The sequence below is a fragment of the Bombina bombina genome, chromosome 2 (genome assembly GCF_027579735.1).
Source record: "Bombina bombina isolate aBomBom1 chromosome 2, aBomBom1.pri, whole genome shotgun sequence".
Classification (NCBI taxonomy): domain Eukaryota; kingdom Metazoa; phylum Chordata; class Amphibia; order Anura; family Bombinatoridae; genus Bombina; species Bombina bombina.
In genome coordinates, this window is record NC_069500.1 from 418,017,423 (window position 1) to 418,032,510 (window position 15,088).

The window sequence follows — 15,088 nt, forward strand, 5'->3', positions numbered from 1 at the left end:
CGGTAACGGAACATACAGGTTTTTACTTTCACTTTGAACGCTGCGCAGCTTGTAGCTTGGCGCACTTTTTTCATAGCAGGGGCAGTCCTGCCTTGCGCACCACGTGACTGGGTGTGGTCACACTTTTGTTTTCTCTTTCCTGACCGAGCTAGCTGTCGGAGAGGTCGCTTCCTTCTTTGGTTGCCTGGGTCTAGGAGGTGGTGAGTGCCCCAGTCATTTGGAGTATAAAGATGCCGTTTTGGGAGAAATAAAAAGTTCATTTATTCTGTATTCTACTGTTGTTAGCGTAAGCTATGGAGGATTCGGATATGCTTCAGGGTACTCCCTCTATTCCTAATAGTAATACCTGTCTATATTGTGAGGAGGCCTTGGTGTGCCTGCCCTCTCAAATATGTTCCATATGCATCAACAAGGTTATTATGTCTAAGAATGTTAACCCCTTTAGTACTACTGAGCCGTCCACCTCTGAGGACTTGCCGTCCCGTGAGGTGCATACCCATCAGTCATCTCCATTGTCACATGCAGCTTCCCGTAGCACGCCTGATCTTCCGTCTGGAGGGAGCCTTTTACCATCGGACTTTACACGCAGATAAAAACTGCAGTGTCTGAGGCTCTTAGTGCTTTACCTCGCCCTGCCAAGCGCAAGCGAAAGGTTAAATATAGCTCTCCGGTCCAGGGGACATCCAGTGATTTATTAGATTTGTCTGCCTTTCAAGTATCCCAGGATGGGTCACACTCTGAGTCTTCAGAGAGTGAAATTTCTGGATCGGAGTCTGCTACCTCTAGGCCTCCAGCTGGAGGAGCCAGCCTTTAGATTTAAAATTGAACACTTACATTTTCTTCTAAAGGAGGTTCTGTCAATATTAGAGGTTCCAGAGGCCAAATTGCCTGATGAACCTTTGATCCCTAAATTAGACCGCTGACTTTTTTTTTTTTTCCCTGTACCTGTAAAAATGGCAAACATTATTAAAAACAAGTGTTGATAGAATTGTATCTTCCTTTTCCCCTTCATCTGCCTTTAAAAAATTATTCCCGGACTCTCAGCTGGAGTTGCGGGGTTCTGTCCCTAAGGTATATGGCGCTATCTCCGCATTAGCTAAGCGTACTACTATCCCTCTTGAGGATAGTTAGTCTTTCAGAGAGTCGATGGATAAGAAGATGGAAACTTTTCTCAGGAAAAATAACAAATCTAAGGGACAGGGTTCTAATTTTCGTTCTGAAAAGTATCAACGTCAGCAGGCCTCCTCTAAGCCAGAGCAAACCAAGAGCCCTTGTAAGCCAGCTCAGTCCGGGAATAAATCCAAGCAGAACAAGAAGCCTGCCGAGAACAAGTCGGCATGAATGGACGGCCCCCGATCCGGCGCTGGATTGTGTAGAGGGCAGACTGTCACTGTTTTCAGATGCTTGGTCCAGGGACGTGCAGAATCCGTGGGTCCTGGAGGTCGTAGCTCAGAGATACAAGAGAGGTTTCAAATCTCATCCACCCAAGGGCAGATTTCTCCTCTCAAGCCTGTCTTCAAAACCAGAAAAGAGAGAACCTTTTCTGGGGTGCGTGCGGGATCTGTCCTCCTTAGGGGTCATTGTCCCGGTACCTATCGCAGAAAGAGATTTGGGATACTACTCAAACCTGTTTGTGGTCCCAAAGAAGGAGGGAACTTTCCGCCCAATTCTGGACCTAAAGTGCTTAAACAAGTTTCTAAATGTCCCCTCGTTCAAGATGGAGACAAAGTCAATCCTTCCTCTAGTTCAGGAAGGACAGTTCATGACCACTATAGATCTGAAGGATGCCTACCTTCAAATTCCAATCCACAGGGACCACTTCCAGTTCCTAAGGTTTGCGTCCTGGGTCAGCACTTCCAGTTCATTGCACTTCCTTTTAGTCTAGCTACTGCTCCAAGAATCTTTACAAAAGTTCTAGGGGCTCTCCTGGCCGTCGCCAGAACCCAAGGTATAGCAGTAGCTCCCTACTTGGCTGACATTCTGGTTCAAGCACCATCTTTTCGTCTGGCGGAGGACTATTCGGTATCCTCTCCCTTCTTCGATCACATGGATGAAAGATAAACTTAGAGAAGAGTTCTCTTATTCCAAGCAACAGGGTAGAATTCCTGGGTACTACAATAGACTCAATATCCATGAGGATATTTCTAACCGACCAGAGACGTTGCAAGCTAGCTTCGGCATGTCTTGCCCTCCGGACCTCCTTTAGGCCATCTGTGGCTCAGTGTATGGAGGTAATTGGTCTCATGGTGTCCAGCATGGACATAATTCCTTTTGACAGGTTCCGACCATTACAACTGTGCATGCTGAGACAGTGGAATGGCGATCATTCGGATCTGTCTCAACAGATTTCCCTGGACAGCCGGTCGAGAGAATTGCTCTCTTGGTGGCTCTGTCCTGAGCGACATCCTTTCTAAGACCATCCTGGGAGATTTTGACTACGGACGTGAGTCTCTCAGGATGGGGAGCTGTTTGGGGTGCCAAGAAGGCACAGGACCTGTGGTCTCAGGAGAAACGCTCCCTCCCGATCAACATTCTGGAACTTCGAGCAATCTACAATGCTCTGAAGGCTTAGCCTCTTCTGGGTTTGTCCCGGTTTATCAGATTCCAATCAGACAATATAACCTCGTGGCTTACATCAACTATCAGGGGGGAACGAGAAGCTCCCTAGCAATGTGAGGAAAGTATCTCGGATTCTGGAGTAGGTGGAGTCCCACAGCTATTTGCTGTCGGCAATCCACAGTTACGGGTGTGGACAACTGGAAAGCGGATTTTCTCAGCAGACAATCCTTTCACCTGGGGGAATGGTCTCTCCATCCCGAGGTGTTTGCGGAGATATGCAATATGTGGGGGACGCCGGAGATAGAACTCATGGCGTCTCATCTCAATACCAAGCTACCCAGATGTGGGTCGAGGTCCAGGGATCCTCAGGTGGAGCTAATAGATGCATTAGCAGTGCCTCGGAGGTTCAGTCTAAGCCTACCTTTTTCCGCTGTTGCTACTCCTTCCTCGGGTAGTGGCCCGCATCAAGCAGGAGCAGGCGTCAGTAATACTGCTCCATCGTGGCTGCGAAGGACGTGGTTTGCGGATCTAGTGAGAATGTCATCTCCACGGACGTTGCCTTGTCGCAGGGATCTGCTGGAACAAAGTACTTTTGTTAATCAAAATCTAGATTCTCTGAAGCTGACTGTGGAGATTGAATGCTTAGTCCTTGCCAAGAGAGGGTTTTCTAAAAGAGTTATTGATGCTCTCATTCAAGCTTGTAAGCCGGTTACTCGTCGCATCTATAAAAAGGTGTGGAGAACCTACTTATTCTAGTGTGAAGCGCATGGATTTCCCTGGCATAAAGTTAAGGTTGCCAAGGAGTCTATATTTTTTCTCCAGGATGGACTGGATAAGGGTCTTTTGGCCAGTTCCTTGAGGGGACAGATTTCGGCCTTGTCAGTTTTACTGCACAAGAGGCTCTCTGAGCTTCCAGATGTTCAGTCTTTTGTTAAGGCTCTGATTAAGATCAGACCTGTGTTCAGATCTTCGGCTCCCCCTTGGAGTCTGAATCTGGTTCTTATAGGCCTAGATTTGGAGTTTGGCGTTAGCCGTGAAAACCAGCGTTAGAGGCTCCTAACGCTGGTTTTGGCCGCCCGCTGGTATTTGGAGTCAGTGATTAAAGGGTCTAACGCTCACTTTTCAGCCGCGACTTTTCCATACCGCAGATCCCCTTACGTCAATTGCGTACCCTATCTTTTCAATGGGATCTTTCTAACGCCGGTATTTAGAGTCGTTTCTGAAGTGAGCGTTAGAGCTCTAACGACAAAACTCCAGCCGCAGGAAAATAGCAGTAGTTAAGAGCTTTCTGGGCTAACGCTGGTTTATAAAGCTCTTAACTACTGTGCTCTAAAGTACACTAACACCCATAAACTACCTATGTACCCCTAAACCGAGCTCCCCCCACATCGCCGCCACTCGATTAAAATTTTTTAACCCCTAATCTGCCGACCGCCACCTACGTTATACTTATGTACCCCTAATCTGCTGCCCCTAACCCCGCCGACCCCTGTATTACATTTATTAACCCCTAACCTGCCCCCCACAACGTCGCCGCCAGCTACTTAAAATAATTAACCCCTAATCTTCCGACCGCAAAGCGCCGCCACCTACGTTATCCCTATGTACCCCTAATCTGCTGCCCCTAACACCGCCGACCCCTATATTATATTTATTAACCCCTAATCTGCCCCCCTCAACGTCGCCGACACCTGCCTACACTTATTAACCCCTAATCTGCCGAGCGGACCTGAGCGCTACTATAATAAATGTATTAACCCCTAATCCGCCTCACTAACCCTATAATAAATAGTATTAACCCCTAATCTGCCCTCCCTAACATCGTCGACACCTAACTTCAATTATTAACCCCTAATCTGACGACCGGAGCTCACCGCTACTATAATAAATGGATTAACCCCTAAAGCTAAGTCTAACCCTAACTCTAACACCCCCCTAAGTTAAATATAATTTTAAATCTAACGAAATAAATTAACTCTTATTAAATAAATTATTCCTATTTAAAGCTAAATACTTACCTGTAAAATACATCCTAATATAGCTACAATATAAATTATAATTATATTATAGCTATTTTAGGATTTATATTTATTTTACAGGCAACTTGGTAATTATTTTAACCAGGTACAATAGCTATTTAATAGTTACCTAGTTAAAATAATAACAAATTTACCTGTAAAATAAATCCTAACCTAAGATATAATTAAACCTAACACTACCCTATCAATAAATTAATTAAACTACCTACAATTACCTACAATTAACCTAACACTACACTATCAATAAATTAATTAAACACAATTCCTACAAATAAATACAATTAAATAAACTAGCTAAAGTACAAAAAATAAAAAAGAACGAAGTTACAAAAAATAAAAAAATATTTACAAACATAAGAAAAATATTACAACAATTTTAAACTAATTACACCTACTCTAAGCCCCCTAATAAAATAACAAAGCCCCCCAAAATAAAAAATTCCCTACCCTATTCTAAATTAAAAAAGGTAAAAGCTCTTTTACCTTACCAGCCCTGAACAGGGCCCTTTGCGGGGCATGCCCCAAGAATTTCAGCTCTTTTGCCTGTAAAAAAAAAACATACAATACCCCCCCCCCCAACATTACAACCCACCACCCACATACCCCTAATCTAACCCAAACCCCCCTTAAATAAACCTAACACTAAGCCCCTGAAGATCTTCCTACCTTGTCTTCACCATCCAGGTTCACCGATCCGTCCTGAAGAGCTCCTCCGATGTCCTGATCCAAGCCCAAGCGGGGGGCTGAAGAGGTCCATGATCCGGTCAAAGTCTTCATCCAAGCGGGGCAGAAGAGGATCTTCCATCCGATTGAAGTCTTCATCCAAGCAGCATCCATCCGGCCCGACGACTGAACGACGAATGACTGTTCCTTTAAGGGACGTCATCCAAGATGGCGTCCCTCGAATTCCGATTGGCTGATAGGATTCTATCAGCCAATCGGAATTAAGGTAGGAATTTTCTGATTGGCTGATGGAATCAGCCAATCAGAATCAAGTTCAATCCGATTGGCTGATCCAATCAGCCAATCAGATTGAGCTCGCATTCTATTGGCTGTTCCGATCAGCCAATAGAATGCGAGCTCAATCTGATTGGCTGATTGGATCAGCCAATCGGATTGAACTTGATTCTGATTGGCTGATTCCATCAGCCAATCAGAAAATTCCTACCTTAATTCCGATTGGCTGATAGAATCCTATCAGCCAATCGGAATTCGAGGGACGCCATCTTGGATGACGTCCCTTAAAGGAACAGTCATTCGTCGTTCAGTCGTCGGGCCGGATGGATGTTCCGCGCTGGAGGTCTTCAGGATCCTGCCGCTTCGCTCCGGATGGATGCTGCTTGGATGAAGACTTCAATCGGATGGAAGATCCTCTTCTGCCCCGCTTGGATGAAGACTTTGACCGGATCATGGACCTCTTCAGCCCCCCGCTTGGGCTTGGATCAGGACATCGGAGGAGCTCTTCAGGACGGATCGGTGAACCTGGATGGTGAAGACAAGGTAGGAAGATCTTCAGGGGCTTAGTGTTAGGTTTATTTAAGTGGGGTTTGGGTTAGATTAGGGGTATGTGGGTGGTGGGTTGTAATGTTGGGGGGGGGGGTATTGTATGTTTTTTTTTACAGGCAAAAGAGCTGAAATTCTTGGGGCATGCCCCGCAAAGGGCCCTGTTCAGGGCTGGTAAGGTAAAAGAGCTTTTACCTTTTTTAATTTAGAATAGGGTAGGGAATTTTTTATTTTGGGGGGCTTTGTTATTTTATTAGGGGGCTTAGAGTAGGTGTAATTAGTTTAAAATTGTTGTAATATTTTTCTTATGTTTGTAAATATTTTTTTATTTTCTGTAACTTAGTTCTTTTTTATTTTTTGTACTTTAGCTAGTTTATTTAATTGTATTTATTTGTAGGAATTGTGTTTAATTAATTTATTGATAGTGTAGTGTTAGGTTAATTATAGGTAATTGTAGGTAGTTTATTTAATTAATTTATTGATAGGGTAGTGTTAGGTTTAATTATATCTTAGGTTAGGATTTATTTTACAGGTAAATTTGTTATTATTTTAACTAGGTAACTATTAAATAGCTATTGTACCTGGTTAAAATAATTACCAAGTTGCCTGTAAAATAAATATAAATCCTAAAATAGCTATAATATAATTATAATTTATATTGTAGCTATATTAGGATGTATTTTACAGGTAAGTATTTAGCTTTAAATAGGAATAATTTATTTAATAAGAGTTAATTTATTTCGTTAGATTTAAATTATATTTAACTTAGGGGGGTGTTAGTGTTAGGGTTAGACTTAGCTTTAGGGGTTAATCCATTTATTATAGTAGCGGTGAGCTCCGGTCGTCAGATTAGGGGTTAATAATTGAAGTTAGGTGTCGGCGATGTTAGGGAGGGCAGATTAGGGGTTAATACTATTTATGATAGGGTTAGTGAGGCGGATTAGGGGTTAATAACTTTATTATAGTAGCGCTCAGGTCTGCTCGGCAGATTAGGGGATAATAAGTGTAGGCAGGTGTCGGCGACGTTGTGGGGGGCAGATTAGGGGTTAATAAATATAATATAGGGGTCGGCGATGTTAGGGCAGCAGATTAGGGGTACATAGGGATAACGTAGGTTGCGGCGGTTTACGGAGCGGCAGATTAGGGGTTAATAATAATATGCAGGGGTTAGCGATAGCGGGGGGCGGCAGATTAGGGGTTAATAAGTGTAAGGTTAGGGGTGTTTAGACTCGGGGTACATGTTAGAGTGTTAGGTGCAGACGTAGGAAGTGTTTCCCCATAGGAAACAATGGGGCTGCGTTAGGAGCTGAACGCTGCTTTTTTGCAGGTGTTAGGTTTTTTTTCAGCTCAAACAGCCCCATTGTTTCCTATGGGGATATCGTGCACGAGCACGTTTTTGAGGCTGGCCGCGTCCGTAAGCAACTCTGGTATCGAGAGTTGCATTTGCGGTAAAAATGCTCTACGCTCCTTTTTTGGAGCCTAACGCAGCATTTGTTTGAACTCTCGATACCAGAGTTAAATTTATGGTGCGGCCAGAAAAAAGCCCGCGGAGCGTTAACAGCCCTTCTACCGCCGAACTCCAAATCTAGGCCATAGTTTTGCAACAGGCTCCCTTTGAGCCTATGCATGAAATTGACATTAAGTTGTTGTCCTGGAAGGTTATTTTTCCACTGGCCATTGCTTCGGCACGCAGAGTATCTGAGATTGCCGCCTTGCAATGTGAGCCTCCTTATCTGGTATTCCATTCGGATAAGGCTGTCCTGCGTACTAAGTTAGCATTTCTCCCTAAAGTCGTGTCAGACCTCAGCATCAATCAAGAGATTGTGGTCCCTTCTTTGTGTCCATAATCCTTCTTCTAAGAAACGTTTACTTCATAATTTTGACGTGGTTCGTGCCTTGAAGTTTTATCTTCAGTCAACTAAGGATTTTAGACAAACTTCTTCCTTGTTTGTGGCATATTCTGGGAAGCGTAGGGGTCACAAGGTCTCTTCGACTTCCTTATCTTTTTGGTTGAGGAGTCTTATCCGCTTAGCTTATGAGACAGCAGGACATAGACCTCCTCAGAGAATTATGGCTCATTCTACTATAGCAGTGGCTTCCTCTTGGGCCTTTAAGAATGAGGCCTCTGGATCAGATTTGTAAGGCGGCTAGCTGGTCCCCCTTACACACTTTTTTTCTTCTTCTAAATACTACAAGTTTGTTTATGCTTCAGCTGAAGCAGCCTTAGGGAGAAAGGGTTTTGCAGGCTGTGGTGCCCTCAGATTAGGGTCCGCCTCTTCTTCTTTTTTTTTTTTTGTCCCTCCCGTTATCATTCAGTGTCCTCTAGAGCTTGGTTATAAGTTTCCCAACAATAAGGAATGAAGCAGTGGACTCTCCTTATATTAAAGGGACACTGAACCCAAATTTTTTCTTTCGTGTTTCAGATAGAGCATGACATTTTAAGCAACTTTCTAATTTACTCCTATTAAATTTACTTTATTCTCTTGGTATCTTTATTTGAAATGCAAGAATGTAAGTTTAGATGCCGGCCCATTTTTGTGAACAACCTGGGTTGTCCTGGCTGATTGGTGGATAAATTCATCCACCAATAAAAGTGCTGTCCAGAGTTCTGAACCAAAAAAATAGCTTAGATGCCATCTTTTTCAAATAAAGATAACAAAAGAACAAAGAAAAATAATGATAATAGGAGTAAATTAAAAAGTTGCTTAAAATTGCCTACTCTGTCTGAATCACAAAAGAAAAAAAATTGGGTTCAGTGTCCCTTTAAGAAGGAAAACATAAATTATGCTTACCAGATAATTTCATTTCCTTCTGTATAAGGAGAGTCCACGGCCCCTGCCCATGTTATCTGATGGGCGGCCCACTAAATTATGTTTCTTCTGGCACCTTTTTATATCCTGATATTTCTCCTACTTTTCCTTGTTCTCTCGGCAGAATGACTGTGGGATGGGGTAAGTGGGCCAGGTTCAGTATTTCCCAACAGTAAGGAATGATGCTGTGGACTCCTTATACAGAAGGAAATGAAATTATCTGGTAAGCATAATTTGTTTTTATATTTTAGCATTAGAATTACATAGTTTTCAGAAATGACAAGCTGACTCACTTGACCAGTTATGTTTGTCTGTATGTTTGGGTCTTAAGCCTTGTCTTATCTATTCCTTATTTTTAATGGAACACAAGTATGTCTTTTAAAAGTCCTATGTTTTTAAAGGCGTAATGCCTGCAACATATGTTAAACATTGCAGTCCACACGTACAAGGGCCTTGCTTAGTGCTTTTAAAACATTATTTTAGCACCTCACTGGGGGGAATATTTCATAGCCTCTATTTCAGTAAACTTAGCCTGCATGAAAAGACTATAGTAGAGTGCTGAGAGCACTACTTTTTGTTTTGAATTAGAAGATTAGCAAATTTCAGGACTGCTTGTCTATGGCTAGTAACCTGCTCTTATCATCACATCAAAATACACTGAGAGGGCATCTACTCAACTCCATTTGCCTTCACTATGTTGGGTGTTTTTATTTGTGATCAAGACACCTGTAGTGTATGTTTGTGCTGCAATGTTTAACATACATTGCAGTTTTATTCTTACTGATCCTTTCAACTTTAAAATATATTTGCCCTGTGTAACATTTAAGAAAAGCTGCTTCCCTCTTGTCAATTAAATTCGGTCTGGTATCTACTCTCGTGCCTTTTAATGGTGTGTGAGCACAAGACCCTACCCGCCCTGCCTCATATACACATGTAGCAACCTGTCAGCAGCAGCAGCTAGTCACACAGCTTTATCCCTGTGCTTGATACATATCTGCAGCAGACACACGTCATTGGGAAAGTTGTTTTGTTTGTTTTTTTTCCTTGCATTAATAGCATCATCATAAATCTGCATTGAATTTAGAGGGGTGGTTAGTGAGGAAAACATATTCTGCTGATATGTGATAGCTTATTTGTAGGTTTCTTTAATCTCTTATCTGGTTAGATGCATACTTTCTGTATTGTATATACATCTTTCTATTGTCTTGAGATCAGATTCAGCACAGGCTCACATCTGTCTTATAAATTAATTTATGTAAAACATACAGTGCAACTAATGCTTTTTTTGAGGGTTAGAGCCGTTTTTTAGAAAGCTATCTCTATCTTTTTTTTGACTTTATGCTTGCCCAGCAGGTTAGACAAGAGTTAAGTGCACAAATACTCTTGTTTCGTGAAATGACTGGACATAATCCCCAGCATATGGATGGACATCAGCATATACACGTATTACCAAGTAAGAAACAGGAGTCAATGTTGTCCCAGTGTAAAAATACAAGTTATATAAAATGTTAGTTTGTATGTCTGTCTGTAGGGGGGGGGGGTTACAAAAATGTGCCATCCACTTTCTACCATTGTTACTGAGAAAATGAATGTCACAAAATATAAAGCTATTAATTTTGTAGTTCTCATTACATTTGACCATGTTAATTCTTACTGCTTAGCAGTCCCTACACTTTTTAGTTATTTCCGTTTTTGCAAGTGAAGGAGAAAAATATATCTATATCTAAGAATACAAATGTAACTACAGCAGAATTTAAATTTACTAGGCTTAGCCTAATTTCTAAAACAGACCCGAGGACAGCACAATCCAATTAATGTATAAGACTAATGTTTAGGATGGGATGGTGGATTTGCTTATTTTTGTATTAAAAAAAAAGACATGAACTAACACACACAAATATTGGTACATTATGAGATACCCATCTGAACAAAGTTTTATCTCTGCTATGAAAATACATTGCAGCCATTCTAATTACTGGTCATATTGCATGATATACATAAATAGATAAATAGATATGGTCATATCAAGTGGCTGTTATATCACTATACATTAATAATATAGTATGCTGCCTCCAATGAGTTCCTAATGCTTTTTAAGCATGATTATTGACTTCCTAAATTTCTTGATTAATGCTACTAGGGTGAGCTAGGATAACCAGAAATTACATAATTATAGGAACTGCTTGACTTCTGTTTCGGAAGAGAAAGTCATACTCAAGAAAGTGTGTGTGAGGGGTGGGGGAGTCCACTTAACAGTAAACGTGTCAATGTCTGCTATTGTGTGCTTTCAACTAAAAACTATTTTTATTTTAAACCTTTTATTTTATTGTTTGTTTCAACCAGGTACACAAATGCACATTCAGCAATTGCATACAATAGGAATATTATATAAAGAAAAAGCAAGGAAACCCATAATATTCATTCATTCAAAAATGTCCATGCTTGGCATGTTAAGGTCAGAAATGCTCTATTAGCAGTTCTAACCGTAACGTACAATTTTTAGATTAAATAAGTAAATTTAGTTACTATTTAACTGAAATCAACAGTAGAACATATTAGATGCCAATAGTTGTTACCTTATTGGTAATTACCAAAAAGATGCTCTTAACATTCTATACCCACCTATGTGGGCCATGGAGTGAGATTGGGGGGAAAAAGAGAAAAGAAGATGGAGAGGGGAAAAAAATTGTTTCTTTCATTAAATCTAGATCAGCCTCAACCCATCTAATCCAAACATCCCAGTACACCTCCATTCTGTTTTGTGATTGGTAAATACCCCTTTCCATTTTGGTTATATATTTAACTATTAACTGTTTATAGCTCTGCGGAATCTGTTGGCGCTCTACAAATAACTGATAATAATAACTATTGTTATGGACAGCTGTATAGAATGGGGACCCAGCTTTGTCCATTCCCTCACATATTTTCACAGCTGAAAAGAAAAGCTATTTATTATAAACATTTTTGAATCTTAGAGCACAATTCTAAAAACTCAGTCAGATGTGGTTTTCCATGCATGTTCAATGTAGTTTTTACAAATTTTTTTCTGTGAACCTAAATAGTTTCTTTCCTGCACAGTTTTAAAGGGATAATGTGCATGGGTGCATTTAAAATATAAATATTATTTTAGTATTTTTGCAATCTACTTCAATAATTATCTAACGCTGCTTTTTTTCCCAACGCACCTTTCCAACAACGCTAGTATTTAGAGTTGTCTGAGGGGCTGCATTAGGCTCAAAAAAGGGTGCGTTGAGCCTAACTTAGCTCCACTTCAACTCTCAATACCAGCGTTGCTTACGGTAGCGGTAAGCTGGGAAAACATGCTCGTGCACGATATCCCCATAGGAAACAATTGGGCTGAGCTAACTGAAAAAAAAACCTAACACCTGCAAAAAAGCAGTGTTCAGCTCCTAACGCAGCCTCATTGTTTCCAATGGGGAAACACTTTCTAAGTCTGCACCTAACATGAACCCCGAGTCTAAACACCCCTAACCTTACACTTATTAACCCCAATCTGCCGCCCCTGCTATCGCTGACCCCTGCGTTTTATTATTAACCCCTAATCTTCCACTCCGGACACCGCCGCCACCTACATTATCCCTATGAACCCCTAATCTGCTGCCCCTAACACCGCCGACCCCTATATTATATTTATTAACCCCTAATCTGCCCCCCCACGTCGCTGCTACCTTACCTACACTTATTAACCCCTAATCTGCCGACCGGACCTCGCCGCCACTATAATAAATGTATTAACCCCTAAACCGCTGCACTCCCGCCTCGCAAACACTATAATAGTATTAACCCCTAATCTGCCCTCCCTAACATCGCCGCCACCTAACTTCAAGTATTAACCCCTAATCTGCCGACCGGACCTCTCCGCTACTATAATAAATGTATTAACCCCTAAAGCTAAGTCTAACCCTAAAACCCCCCTAAATTAAATATAATTTTAATCTAACAAAATAAATTAAATCTTAATAACTAAAGTCTTCCTATTTAAATCTAAATACTTACCTGTAAAATAAACCCTAATATAGCTACAATATAACGAATAATTATATTGTAGCTATTTTAGGATTTATATTTATTTTACAGGCAACTTTGTATTTATTTTAACTAGGTACAATAGCTATTAAATAGTTATTTACTATTTAATAGCTACCTAGTTAAAATAATTTCAAAATTGGGGGATGCTTCCGGGCGGCGGCCATGACGGTCGCTTATTTCAGCAGCTGAAGAGTTGAGCATATCTATCCACTGCATATCGCTTAGCTATGGCTCCATCTAGGATTGAAACACATTTATTCTAGTATAGTAACTTATGCTACACAGTTTGATCTAAAATGCCCCCCGGTTATCCGGGTATAGCAGCTTTGAAAGCTGTCCTTTCCTTTCTTTACCTAACAGCACATAAACTTTTGGGTATATAGCTTTATATCTTTTATTCTTTGCCTCGCCAACAGCAATATGACACTTAAGTGGCAGCACTTTGAGGACTCAATCGCTGAACTATTTGATATGCATTACCGGAACCTGTCGGATCTCATTGTGGACAGCTTTGGGGCACTATCACAGATGTGTACAGCCGTTAGAGAGAACCGGATGCATGCAACAACTCCACCGGAGCGACAATCTACTGAGCGGCCTTTAACACACCTTGCCCTAACACCCAGGCAGGATAATTCTCCCGCAACCATAGCTGACCCTGTGGATGGAGACTACTCAACATCCCTGGTGCCGGGTCCCGTGGCTGCAAAAGATAACGGAGCTACCACTGAGTCTGATCAGAGTGATGCCTCTGGCGTCCGGCGACAGCCTCCGGTAGAGTGGCTTATATTGGGCGAAGCATACAGTCCTGTAACCTGCTCAGGGTCTCCTGAGAGGAGGCGCGGTGTTCCAGGGCTGAAACAGACGGGCCTAGAGATCCCTGGAAGTGCCGTGAGTAGACAACAAAAAAAGCCGCTGCAACGCTCTGCTCAACCCTGTGACTTACAGGATCGACAGCAAACCTCTGATCAGCTATATGAGGTACTCACATCAGATAAGATAGGGAGCTGTGATAGTTGCGCTCCTCATAAGCGATGGTCCTGGTTTTGGCTACACCAATATCTTCCAGCTGGCCGAATACTGAAAACAGGGGTAGGATAGAGCCTTTCCTTACCGAACTGATCTTCTAGCCTGGGACACTGTTCTGTATACCGACAGTATTACTAAGCACTTAGAACTGCCCTGCTAGTTAGATTGTATTAGAGACACAACCTTATTAAAGCATAAGACCTGGAATTTATCGATGCGGTCTGTGAATCCACAACTATTCACACTACATAAAGTCTATTACTCTCTATCCTGCACTTGGAGTTAAATCAGGCCTCAATTCAACCCGTTTCAGTATTCCTGGGAAAGTATTAACATATACAGGGGGCCGACAGGTTTCAGCACAGTCCCGCGGGTTTTATATATTTTAGTATGTTTTTTCCAGGCAGCTCTATGACAAACATGTAACCACAGTTAACTATACCTGATATATTATTGTGTCAGTTTTATGTAGTTACACTAGCTGTATTAGCACACTGTCTATTCACAACTGCCTATTTATCTCTGTCCACTGTTAGGTTTGTTTGGGGCAGTGATGTTTGTATATGTGTTACCTCTATAGATATTCTCGATGGGCTGTCAATCCTTACAATTTACAGGTCCTCATGGCCGCTGGGAGATCATTACAAAATTAAAGGAGCGCCCTATGACCCATAAGCCTATTATCTGTCATTACCAGTTCATCACTAATGCTTTAGAACAAGGCTCTAGGTGTGTAATCCCAACTGTACACTTAATACATACATGCATATGCCTTCCAGAGCAAATAGCCCATGAGTCCATCACTATAGAAGACCTAAAGTCAAAAATCCATACAACTCTTTGCTTAGGGGCAGTACTTTACCTAAAACATGGATAAATGTTTTTGTTTTTTATATATCTCCTTGACCTGGAAATATCTAAGTTATGTACATATTTTTTGGTGTTTGGTGTGAACAATGTTTGCTATATGCTCCCACATGTGAACATTTCTGTATGCCCCATTTTCAGTAGTATCACAGACAAAGGTGCTGGATAGCGTTATACACTTGTACTCTTATTTTCTTTTAGACTAGCCCACAATGTTCTTTTATAAGTTTT

General features: G+C 41.5%; 1 protein-coding gene across 7 annotated transcripts in view; it reads left to right on the forward strand.

Annotated features, from left to right (window-relative positions):
- YDJC (YdjC chitooligosaccharide deacetylase homolog) overlaps positions 1 to 15,088 on the forward strand; it is a 79,121-nt gene that overhangs the window by 43,649 nt on the left and 20,384 nt on the right. For 6 of the 7 annotated variants that reach the window (XM_053701951.1, XM_053701945.1, XM_053701948.1 and 3 more), the window contains exon 4: positions 10,262 to 10,364. In XM_053701951.1, coding sequence (XP_053557926.1) covers positions 10,262 to 10,364 — 103 coding nt within the window. The remainder of the gene's footprint in view (positions 1 to 10,261; positions 10,365 to 15,088) is intronic. The other variant, XM_053701946.1, reaches the window with a different exon arrangement.